The sequence below is a fragment of the Castor canadensis genome, chromosome 14 (assembly GCF_047511655.1).
Source record: "Castor canadensis chromosome 14, mCasCan1.hap1v2, whole genome shotgun sequence".
Classification (NCBI taxonomy): domain Eukaryota; kingdom Metazoa; phylum Chordata; class Mammalia; order Rodentia; family Castoridae; genus Castor; species Castor canadensis.
The window spans coordinates 115,530,988-115,543,849 of record NC_133399.1 but is presented as its reverse complement, the minus strand read 5'-3'; the positions used below and the strand labels follow the sequence as shown (position 1 = coordinate 115,543,849).

General features: G+C 42.3%; 1 protein-coding gene across 8 annotated transcripts in view; it reads left to right on the top strand.

Annotated features, from left to right (window-relative positions):
* The first annotated feature begins 854 nt into the window (after positions 1–854).
* Fbxo25 (F-box protein 25) overlaps positions 855–12,862 on the top strand; it is a 41,463-nt gene continuing 29,455 nt past the window's right edge. For 4 of the 8 annotated variants that reach the window (XM_074055358.1, XM_020180421.2, XM_074055357.1 and 1 more), the window contains exons 1-3: positions 1,316–1,424; positions 4,836–4,923; positions 6,434–6,574. In XM_074055358.1, the coding sequence (XP_073911459.1) occupies positions 6,441–6,574 (134 nt within the window). In that variant the 5' untranslated portion in view covers positions 1,316–1,424; positions 4,836–4,923; positions 6,434–6,440. Of the gene's footprint in view, positions 1,058–1,315; positions 1,425–3,036; positions 3,058–4,835; positions 4,924–6,433; positions 6,575–12,862 lie in introns of those variants that run through there. The other 4 variants (XM_074055353.1, XM_074055354.1, XM_074055356.1 and 1 more) reach the window with 4 other exon arrangements.

Sequence of the window (12,862 nt, the reverse complement as noted above, 5' to 3'; positions counted from 1 at the left end):
CACCATTATAAATTGAAGAGTGTCTATATTTTATAGTCCTTGGGTGGAGAGAGCTTGGCTTGGCAAGCTTGATCAAAACTTGACCATCACCCAACATTCTGGATTATAAATATGGTTTACTTGCAAATATACCTCAACAAGTTCAATAGAGAAACTAAAAACACAATCATTGAGAATTATTTAGAAGGGAAGGAGAGGGCAGGTGCCTAAATCAAGGATGTGCAACCTATCTTGCCTACTCAGTCCAAAATTGGTGCTAACATTTGAAAAGCATGTGGTTAAAAAAAAAACAACAAAAATAACCACTGTTAGAATAGATACTTCAGAAATAATTTACAAAAATATTTTCCAAATGTAAATACCTTCCTTCCTGCAATGTGTTCCAAATTTTAAAACACTCATTTAAAATGGAAAATATTACAAGTGAACATATTTGCTTACTACACACCAGACACCATTTTAAATATTTTGCACGTGTTATCTCGTTTGTGCTTGCAGCAAGTCCCTAAGGTATGTTACAAGTAGGTCTGTGTTACTGATGAGGGAAGGGCACAGGCCAAGCAAGGCCTTTTCCAGGCACTGCTCTGCGGCAGTTGTGGATTCAAACCCCTCTGACCTGTGGCCCTACCAGCTGCTTATTCTTCCCCTCCCCTCCCCTCCCCTCCCACTGACCCTACACTTTTCCTAGGTGGAAAACATCCTGCTGTGTCGATGATGCTCGTCCGGATCATCCTCAGCGTTCTAGGAAGTCTAAAGGATGCTCTTAAATTCTGCAGACAGAATGACCTTGAGCCCCAGAGCTGGACAGGACTGCACAGGAAGCTGGGCAGACCCAAGCGGCTCTTCCGGGCCCAGAACGTTCCCGAGCCTGGCTGGGCTGGAACACTGGTCGCTGGGGTGGCGGAGGTGGGCGCCGGCGACCCTGACGGCCATTAGCCTGTGGATGACGATGCCGGGAGTGACAGCAGCACCCCGGACGCACGGCGTCTGCAGGGTCCCGAGGAGCGTCCGCGGCCAGCGGCGCTTCGGCAGCACCGGTCCTGCCACTCCAGACCAGGTAAAAAGTTCCGCCCGGCACTTCCATGAGCCGGCCGGCGTACTGGCCACCAAACCGCGGCTGGCAAGCGAAGCGGGTCAAAGGTTAACTGGCCGCGGGACGGGCGGGGAGGATGCGGTGAGCGGGGGCGAGTGGGGCAAACAGTGCTTACTCCGCACGCGCGCAGCGCGGCTCCGGGACCGGGTGGCAACACGGCCGCGCTGCACCACACTGGCCAATCAGCGAGCCCGGAGGCGGGGCTTCCCGCGGCGCGCCCCAGTGAGAGGCGGACCACTTCCGGCAATAAGCCGGACGCCACCGTCTGTGCGCTCCGGGACCGCTGCGCGTCTAGTGGGGACCGCCAGGTGGGGAGGAGACGGGACACCAGGTGAGGAGGGGACGTCCCGGGTGAGGAGGGGTCATCAGGTGGAGCACCCCTCGGAGTGGTCTGCCTTCAGCGGTCTTCTGAGGCTCCGTGGGGCCCCTGCCCTGCGCTTATTCACCTTTCTCTAGACCTTGAGGGTTCCGCCCTACCCCAGGCCTCTCCTGGGTGCCCACGTGTCTGCACCCCTCCGCTTTGCACGGGCCTGTGACGGCTCTGCCCCGTTCAGAGCAGTGGGGGTCTCTCCTGTCGTTTTTCTTGCAGCTGGCCACAAATTTTGCATCCTTACCCATGCAGTGGGCTTATTTTGACTTTTCTTGCAGTCGACGTTTTGAGTTTAGAGAACTATTACCCAGTAAAGTTTTCTCTTCTTGCCTGCTCCATGTTCCCATCACCTGACCCTAATCAGAAGACAGCTTTCTCTTGTCTGTCCTGTTCCCCTCTCCTTTTCCCAAGAAGCATCTGCGACCCTCTCAGGCCGCCTTGGAGTAAATTCCATTTCTGATGCTTAGCCTGCAGTTTACACTTTTTTCACGTCCTTTCTCCATCAAATTCGTCCTTGTTTGACACTAAGTGTTTTTGTCCTTAAGTTAGAAATATTTGAAGAAAAAGAGAGCAATAAAGAAAAAATCAAATGCTTATCTAATTGAAGACCAGTTATTTCTTATTCCAGAACAATAAAATTATTTTCTCAAAATTTATAATGAAAAAGAAGAAATAGGGAGAATAATAAGTTACTTTATCAACATTTTTCTCTGAATTTCAAGCTGCTTTGTCATTATTCTTGTAACTTGTTTCTCTTTTTGTTTATACTGTTTATAGCTCTTGCTTTATAATCATAGCTTTTATAGTTTTTGAAATTTAACTAATTGTAAGTACTGGTTATTCAGTTTCTTTTCATCTAATTTTTTAAAAAGATAACCAAATTTATAAGGTTAAAAAAAGTCCTTATACTTTTATGGCACATTTCAATAGGGTGTTTGGGGATTGCTATAAACATAGTGGTTAAGAGCGTAGATTTTACAGTAAAAGTCCATAATTTTAAATCCCATTCTACAAGTCTCTGTCTCCATCTCTAAAACAGGGAATTAAACCTGTAAAATGAGAGTGATATTTCCTTTGAGGGCAATGTGAGGACTAAGTGAAGTAATATATGGAGATTGTTTAGAAACTAAGTTCTAACAAATGCTTGTCGTTCTTCTCATGAGTTAGGAGAAAGTGTGTGTGTTGCAGGAAAGACATTTCTTGGTTAGCTCAGGTCCTTTCATTGCCAGGAGTTCCTACTGGGAAATGAATTTGTAGAGTCCTCATGCAGTACCTCACCCTATGTCCTGCCATATAAAGTAGAAACCAAGCATATGTTTAAAATAGTTCAGCCCTGTATGCTCTCTGACATTAATTAGTATAAAACATGCTTAAAAGTTGCAGATTAGACAAGCTATATCACAACTAACTGGACTCCCTTTGAGTAGTTGCTCATACATACTTATTAATTTTCAGTACTAACTTCTAGTTATTTTTGTACTTACAAATTCTCAAAGATGATTTTAATTGAAATACATTTATGAAGCTCTAGCAATTTGTCTTTTAGTGGAGTAGAGAAATTCCTGTAAAAAGTGGTGGTTCATCATTCTAAAAGGTCAGTGACGTTGTTTTCTGTCTTTCAAAATCAAATGCTTACATTGGGGGTGTTTCTGAAAACTTGAGATACAGGCCTTTAAATTGCAACTTGTCTGGTTTTTTTTGTTTTGGGTTGATTTTTTAAGGCAGGCTCTTGCAGCTCAGGCTGCCTTGAACTTTTGATCCTCCTGCCTTGGCATTGTGAGTGCTGGAATTACAGGCATATACCACCACACCTGACCCCAGTGGCTTTTTTATTATTGTTTGTAGAGTCTGTGCCTTCGTCCATGAATTGTATAGATAATATTTTTTTTGGACTGGGTTTTGAATTCAGGGCTTTGTGCTTGCAAAGCAGGTGCTCTACTGCTTGAGCCATACCTCCAGTTCTAGATTATACTTTAAAATAAAACTCTTCATGACCCAGAGATCATGCCATGGCAAATCTATGAAATACATACAATTGTAGAGAGAGATCTTTTCCTGTGTGTCAAAAATTGGGTGTGGGTTGATTTTAGCTCCATGGTCCATTAGCTGCATTGCGATCCTGCCAGCCTTATTAAAAAAAAAAAGCTACTTCATAACTAAAAAAGTTCATATTGAACAATATTCATTTCTCTTCAAGTTATTAAGTCATAGTCTGTGTAGAATTGTAAAAAAAACAAAAGAAAAAACTGATTATTATTACCGGAAACACCACAGGGGCTCTTTACATAAATGCCCTCAGAATTGTTTTGAAACCAGAAGGTAAGTGTAGTAGATGGGAAGGGAGCATAGTGTCTACCTAGATGAATACAGTGTTTTCTGCATCAAGCTTTAAAAGAATTTGTTATCTGAGGACAAGGATCTACACAGGACATGGATAAAGGTCTGTTGTTTCAGGTGTTGTTTTTCTGTCTCTGTTCTTCCTTTTCTACCCTACAGGCCCTTAAATAGTATCATTCTGTAAATACCACCATTCACTTTATTTAGTTCTCAGAGAATAGGTTCCAAATACCTTTAACGCTCAACAGTCTTCCATGATCTGAGTGCAGTCACCTTCCTAACTTACTGTCAGGCCCCCACAAAACCAGCCTGTTTTTTCTATTTCTCTCTGTGTCACATGCATTCTGGCCTTAATCTTTTCATGTACTGTGTCTGTAACTATTAGTCCTCTCCGTTCATGTAGAATACTGCAGGGCCAGCCTCATGGCCTGTTTTCAGGGCCTTTCTAGCTGACCTTTTTCTATAGTTACTACTATATTCTCTAGTTAAATTTTTTTAATTGTTATCTCTTTACCATGTATATGGTATTCATATTACAACATTGCATGTGTACACACATATAAACATATACTTGAGTTACCTGTATTTGGGGTTTTTGTATAATTTTAGTTTTCTAAATTTTTTTTTAAGTTGCTCAGCTAGATGGTTTTCCTCCATGAAGGGAGAGTACCTATCATAATGGCATTTAGTCCAAGCCCAGTATTTCTTGTTAAAGTAGCCCTTTATTTGGGCATTAGTAATATTTTTCATAAGATTTCGAGATCCTCCAGTGTAAAGAAATTTGACTTCAGTGCATGTTTAATATACCAGGGCAGGGACTGAACACTTGGAGTTGCCCCAAGAGTAGCATTAAAGTGTATATTATTCCTTTTTTTTTTTTTTTAGTGTAAATGCCCTTTGATAACCTAGTTTTTGTTAGCTGTGCAAAATTGGTTGTGGTGGGGGGGCGTGATATTTGGACACCTGAATCTTTCAAGTACTTTCAGTGATGTAATATTGAAATCCTCTGAATCTTTTTTTTTTTTTTTTTTGTAGTGGTAGAGACTGAACCCAGGGCCTTGTGAATGCTAGGCAAACATTTTACCACTGAGTTGCACCCCATCCTTCCAAGTCTGCTTTGAAGGTGAGATTCCTAAAATGCTGTTCTGTGATGTCAGTACTCAGTATCATGAGTATCCAAATCTACTTTGATCATGAAATTCATAGAGCATTGCTCTGCTGAAGCTCTTTATGTGCAGGTCTTCATGTTCTTTTCTATAGCTAAGCTAAAAAATGTCTATTTTTCAACTCTTACCATGTATTATACTGTTTTTTATAACATTTTCCTCTTACCATTTCTTTCCTAAAATGTGCTCTTCTCTTGACTTCCTTCCTTTCCTCCACCTCCTGGCCTTCCCTTTTCAGTTTCCCTTCTCAGCTCATCATTATCTACTTGTCCCTTACCTGTTTGTGTTCCTTGGAGTTCTCCCCATGGCCATCTTGATTTCCCATGCTGCATTCTCTGTGATAGTATTTCCATGACTATGGTTGGTCTGAATGCTGGTGGTCTTCTATATTTCTCTCTAGTCTCTTTTCTTAGCCATGGGTCTCTATGTTCATTTATCTATTTATTTATTCATCAGATAGATGTTCACAGAGCTCCTGCCACATATTTGGCACTATTCAAGGAAATTGGGGTACAGAGCTGAACAAGGCATTACATTTTCCTGTAGGAAAACAGACAATGAACACATAAATGGTTTCAGACAGCCCTTGTTCCAGTATAGACACTGGATAATGGCAGAGCCTGATTGGGTGTGTGGAGGCAGAAGAAGGGAGGAGTTTGCAGTGTGGTTAGGGGTAGCCTCTGGGGAGGTGACGTGGTGAATCTGTAGTGTGAACATCTAGGCAGTTCTTAGCTTCCACTGTGTGTGAGAATCACTTTTAGACCACTAAGAAATACTTTGCTTAGCCCTCACCCCAGATAAATCCTATTAATTGATGGGGAAAGCTCTGGTAGTTTTAAAATTCCTAGACTGTGGTATTGTGGTTGAAAAACACTGATGAAGAGGAAGGGAATTCTAGTCAAGGTGAGGGTAATAATAGGTGTTGTGTCATTTTTTAAGTCATAGTTTTTTGCAAATATGTCTAACTTGACAGCTTGTCCCAAAGTTGTTCCCTCATCGCTCTCAGAGTGAAGCCTATTCCTTTGCTTCATGTAACTATTATGCCTTTGCCCCTGTCTCCTGTATTGAACATCACCCACATTAACTTCCCTGAATTGCATGAACGGGGATCATGGTTCAGGTGGTGTTGCCCCTGACTCTTGGCAGAGGGTGTGCTTTTTGGAACAGTATTCCCTCACTCTTGTGATGTTTCTGGTATGAGCTCAGGACTCACATGGGGTAAACCTTTCATGATACACACAATATTGAGCTAGAAAACCCACCTATATTTGCCTCAGATTATCACTTTTAATATGGCCAGAGTACCATGTCATCGTCATTTTGTTACCATGGCTATCCAATAGTAAGTGATAAGCAAGCATTTAAATGTTAAGTAAGAACTTTTTCTTTCAATGAGCAGATGTTCCAAGTAAAAAATATCTGTTCATTATATATGTGTATTTTTAATGTAAACTAACTTTTTTATAGGAGAACTATGCCATTTCTGGGTCAGGACTGGAGATCTCCTGGATGGAGCTGGATTAAAACTGAGGATGGTTGGAAAAGATGTGACTCCTGTAGCCAGGAGCTTGGAAAGAAGAACAGTCAGTGCACCATTGATCACAGCATGTAAGTCCCTGCCAGGCAGAGCCACCACCTGCCAACCTGGACTTGTGGCCTTCTCTGTTTTTCAGGTCACCACCGAGCTCCACACCTTGTAATTTTGCTGAGAATTACCCACTCAGAAGGTTGGTGTGAGGAAGTGAGTTATTTAGCTAAGGAATGAGGCTGCAAATTACCTGACATCCACACACAGATACTCTTTCTCCCTATTATTTAATGCATTTAATTCTCATGATAATCTGCACAGTGTATCTGAGGAATATGAGAAGATTAAAAGATGCAGGTTTGGCAGCATGCTTCAAGGACATAACAATCATTGCTTACACAAGACCAAAGTTTATTTTTCTCTCTGGAAAGTGTGACTTTGTTCAGTAACATTGTCAGGGGGTTGAGTGACATTCTGTCTTGTTGCTATGCCAAATTGAGTGTGTATCCACATCTGTATGGTCCCAGGGATAGTAAGCACCACATTCCAGTTTGTGGGATAAGTGGGAAAGCACCCCTGTGCTTTGTTGGTACAACCCACAGTTAATGAATCATGTCTGCCCTCTCCTCGTAGGCTGGAGTTCCAGCTGCAGGAGGCTGGGATTGTGGTCTCTCTCAAGTATGTAATGTGTCCAGATAAAAACTCGAGATGGCATGAGCTTGGGAGCAGGTTAGACAGCTATAGTGTGGTCACCAGCAATCCCTGCGTAATGATAGTTAAGAAAGTGCAGGGTTAGGACAGTCGGATCCTTGTCCTCCGGAGTGTCAGGGTCTAATCACTGATTTTATTGTATGTTTTTACATACAATAAAACCTTTGTATTCTTAGCAACTATGCATGTAAAGGGCTTTCTGTTTCTCTGATAGAAGTTTGGTAGCTTTAGACTAGGCATGATTTTTGTAATATTTAAAGCAGAAATTAATTTCATATTTCAGTTATAGTGAAGATAACATAATATTTATTGGGTTTATATTCCTCTGCCACTCTGAGCTTTATTTAATATTAGGGGTCATAAAATTTATTGAAGGTTGGTGATCAGTTATGCTATTGGCATTGGATAATTGATGGCACAGTTGTAAATTTTCTGGGTGATTTTTTTATTGTCTTCCAGTTTTTGTAGAAAATTAAAGTTTAAAGTTGGTTATGCATATCTAGAAATGTTCAGTGTGTCACATTTACTCCAAATAGCCACTACTGCATGTGGAGATTTCTTAAGTCACAGTTAGGATGGGGTATAGGTCACAAAAGTTCAGTTTAAAAGAAACTGTAATAGAAATATGTTGCTGCTAGTCCTGCATTAAAAGATTTGCATGAGTTTCTGTTTTTTTCATCATATGTTCTTTTTCCTGTCATGTCTGAGAAATGATTTTTTTCTTGTATACACACAGAACTGGAGAATATAATCCAGACCTGTTGGTAGTTCAGAGCCTCATCTTTCTTTCCTGAAATCTCACCCACTTACCCCCTCCAAATTTATACACAAATCCTCTGAAATAACACTGTGCATGGTGGAAAGGAATCATGGGTCTTCAGTAATAGAGGTATTCTGCAGTAACAACACTGTGCTTCCTGGGACTGAGCAAAGCACACTTTCTTCCACCACCCCCACCACAACCCCCTACCCCCACTGTCTTGAAGTCTGGGGCCCTCTTTCCCTCTCTGCATTTCTTTTCTCCCTTCCTACCAAAATGTATGTCCAGACCCAAGGACTATAGGTGACCCAAAACTGCAGCAGGTGTCCAGTGCTTCCTTTTTTCTTTGGAAGAAAAAGCTGTTTCACTTTGAACTTACAATTGATAAAGAAGATAAAACCCCATGTAATCATCATTTTAACTGGGTCAAAAAAGTAGCCTTAATTTTCTGTACATGTCTTTGAGAAGCAGCACTTTGAATCTTTGATTTGGAGTGAACTTTCTGAAGTTAGAATGATTAGCCACAATAAGAATAGTGTAGGTGATCTAGCTTCTGTTAATGTCTCTTTTCCTCTGTGGGCCTGAAAAATAGACCTTTAAGTGTCACCTCATTCTAGGATTGAAAGTTCAGAGTAGATAGGAAGAATTATGCATTTTATCTGATTTGTCCTCTGCACCCTTGATTAAGCTTCTCTTAATACTGCCAAGGTCAATGATGAAGGAACAGATGTTAAACCTTGTTCTGAATGCTTAGTTTTTCATTGAAAAATGTCATTCATTAGTATGTATGAGACATCTTTCTATTGAGCACAGCTTGGCACAAGGGGTTCCCCTCACACCCCTTTAGGACACTTACTCATAAGCTGTGGATGCAGAGTCAGGCATCCTGGTGGGGTGCTGATGATGAAGGGGATAACAGCCCAGGTCCAGCTGGCTGGCAGTGAGTGTGTGCAGCTGGCAGAGGGTTGGGTATTAAGAGGGTAACATATTGACCAGATGAGCAGAAAGGAGTGCTCCAAGGACAAAGAGCACTGAGGTTTTGGCTGGAGGAAAGTACGTCCAGTACACAACAGCTAGGCCTCTCAATCACAGTGTTAATTCTACAGCTAATGTCTGATGGCAGCAATTGCATGACTGAGTTGAGGGAAAGAGTCTATGAAGATGAGCATCTCTCAGAGCCCTCCCTTTCCTTTTCCATCATGTCTCCATGCAGCTCACTCTTCAGTCCTGTTGACAACACACAAGTCCCTTACTGCTGTGTGAAGCTGATAGAGTGCCTGAGGTTGTCTGTGTGTCTTACTCAGGCTCAACAGTGATGCTTCTGGGTTCCCCTTCGCATTGATTCATTGCCTCTTCTACCACCTGATTTAAATTTAGACCTTAATAAACTCCTGTCTCTGACTTCCTTTTCATATGTTACCTCTCTCCCAGATTTGTAGCTTTTGTTAATTATAAAGTAGCATATACTCATTATAAATGAACAGCAACAAAAAAATCACAGCAATCCCAAAGTACATGATAAGAAGCATAGAATTCTTTTCCTACCTCAGCTCCTGCTCTGCACAGGTAGCCAGCAGCGTGGTAACTTACCTGGGAATCGGGAATAGGGAGTATCATGGTCTTTCTCTACACCAAGGTATGCCACTGTCCAGTGGTTTCAGTGTCCCTCACAGCATGGCCTCAGCACTGACTTCTTTGTTCCTAGATTTCATTCTCTTCTCTTGACTGTCCCAGCCACCCACTACCAGGACCCAAAACCATGAGTTCAGGCATATAACCTCCTCTGTCCAGGGTTCCTGATGGCCCCTCACCAGCTGACCTATTTTTTATTCCCTATGAAATCTCTCTTTGTATCTTTCTGTTCAGCTTCTATTCTGTGACGCAGTGTTTCAGCTCTTGTCAGTACTCTCTGCTTCTAGCTCAGTCTGGATTTTAGTATGTCCATGTGACTGTTTCCCAATCTAGATCAACCAGCACATGAGCACCTAAGAACACAAGACAGAAAGGCCATACCAGAGCACACAGTAGGGTCACTGTGAACTTCTGTCCCCCCCAACCTTCAATCAGTTATTCATTCTCTCTCTTCACTCGCTTACTCATTCATTGAGCAGAAACCTGAATAATATCTGTGCAGACTGCAGACTGAATGCTGACAGTGGCTCCATTGGGTTTGCTTGACTCCCTGCTCTGCTGTCATGAGCACTGCTGCCTGCTTCCCTCTCTGGAGTTTTGGATCCCTACATACTTCACCAGGAAATCTGAAGCCATCAGACTCATTCTTAGAGCCTTACAGTGGATTTTAATTTTTGATCTGTATTAACTATCCCAAATCATTGTTAATTTTGTTCAGAAGCATAAACTGCTCTAGATCAGAGTCACTTTTTTATTAAAGCCCTCACCATGCCTAGTGAGAGTGTTATCCCTGCCCCCGGGGATGGAGCCTGTGGAGATCTTTCCTGCTTAAGAACCAAATGCAGTACCTGTATTTCCTTGGGGGAAATACTGTACCCTAGGGTGTATAGATGGTGTTTTGTGGGGAGAGGTTTCTGGTTTTATCATTACTGGTGTTATGCCCATTGACTCTACATTTATTAAGTACTTTCTGTGTATTCTCTGTGCCAGGATATAGCAAAATACAGAGCAGACAACCCATGTCTGATGGAGTGTGTATTCTGGTGGACAAAGGACAAAATGAGTTCCTGTGGTTTGTTCCATGTAATAACTGTGGGAGATAGGAATGCTGAAGGGTAGGCAGTGGTGTGAAGGTCTGGAGTGTGGCTCTGTGAACCAAGAGCTTGGGTACTGGGAGATGGACACATGGATGGACATCTGAGGATAGACTTTCCAGGCAAGGAAGAAGGGGTGCAGAAGCTTCAAGGTAGGAGTGTCTCCTGCATTCCAGGACAGCAGGGACCCAAGTGCAGGTTGGAGATAAGGGCACAATAGGTAACAAGACCCAGACCAGCCTATGTGAAGAACCTGTTGCCATGGTAGGGGCCACTTTTCCCAGGGTGAGGTAGGGTTAGTGTTCTGAGCAGGGGAATAGTGAGGGCAGATGTATATTTAATGGGGTTGTCCTGGCTGTTGTGTTAAAACAGACTACTGACAGGCAAGACAGAAATAGGTGGGATAGTTCTTAAGAGGCTGATGGAGAAAGTGAGAAGTGATTCTAATGTAAACAGGATGAAGATGTTGAAGAATTTGACAGGATACACTGGCAGATCTGGTGTTGCCAAGAGTATAGTGAAAGAGGAGAGGAGCAAGATGGTGTTGAGAGAGGTAGAGAAAAGGAGGATGACAGAATTTGTGAAAGGAGAAGAGGAGGGATGGAGTTTGTGAGAGATGTGGCGAAAATAGTGTTTGTGAGAGAAGAGGAGGAGGAGGATGGTGTTTGTGAAGAAGAGGTGGAAGATGGAGATTGTGAGAGGTGAAGAGGTGGAAGATGGAGTTTGCGAGAGGAGAATAGGAGGGTGGTGTTTATGAGAGGTGAAGAGGAGAAGGAGGATGGCATTCATGAGAGATGGTGATGTTTGACCTGAACAGCAGGCAGAATGGAATCCAGTTAACTACATCTAGTAGCATCTAGGTAGGTATGTGGGGCTCGTACAGTTCCCAGGGGTCTTTGCCTGTGTCACAGCTGATGGACCTCCTTCCTTTCCACAGAGCTGGTCTGAGGGTGTGCTTCTGACACAGTGTAGGTTTATCCTTTCTCCTACATTGTGTATCTTGGAAGTTGCCCCATGTCAGCCATGTGGATTCTCCTTGTTCTTTATGGCAGTAGTATTTTATTTTCTGGATATAGACAAACTTACTTACCCACTAATAGCATTTTGATTTTGTTTTTTCCCATTTTTTATCATTTTTGACATTGTAGCACCGTTCATCTGTGTGTAATCCTTTGCATACATGTGCAAATATTTATGGAGTCTAAACTCCTAATAGAATTGCATATTCAAAGTTCTAGTATTGCTACATTGCCCTCAAAAAATTTGCACTATTTTATACTTTGAATAGTAATATTAGAAATTCCTGTTACCTTCCACTTGATCTGTGAATCTATGTTAGGACAGGTTTTGGTAAGTATGTGGTTGAACTGTATTCCTATTTCCTGGATGGGCTGTAGACACACTGCTGGAGGGGCTCCCTTTTCTTCATCTGAAGGGGGTATTAGCCCTCCTACTTGCAGTGAGGACTTCTTTTTCTGATGCCATGTGGCATCTAAGGGTTGTCCACAGCTGTGTCTGCATCATTAACTCTTTCTGATCTTTGTCAATATGCATCTTGAAGGAGTCTTTTTAAAGAAATTGCATTTTCCTGCCAGCTCACACTTGTAAAAAGAAAAAAATCATAAGCTGGGAAGAATAATTGATTTAAAAGTGTTACAATGGCTGCATTCTAAAAGGAAACAATATACTACTTAGAGTTTCTTGATTAACTATATTAACTATATTTCAATTGCGTATTTAGACTTTAAGCATATGCTCACTTTGGTATATTCCTTCTATTTGCATGTTAATGAGTTCACAAAACACATTTAAGAGTTAAAGGGTAGCTTATAGTCTGGGTAGGGATTTCTAACGGTGCTGCCCAGTCTCCAGCCCCCTCATTGCCTCAACAGTGTGGTCCCTTTTTGAGGACCACCCTGTTCTTATGCCTGCTGCCTATTTGAGCTTCAGATGACATGCTTCCAGCACACCCATCCTGCTGCACAGTGCACACCAGTTTGAGACTTCTGTTTGAGTGCTGGTGAAATTCATTCTTCCTTCTCTTATGCTGGTTGTTGGGATGATGAGAAACTGAGCTACTCAGAGAGGGAGCAGAGCTGGAAGGTCATATCCTTGCACATTGTCTGAGCTCTAGCCCACACGGGCTTTGGCTTTTCTCCTTCTGTGAGTTT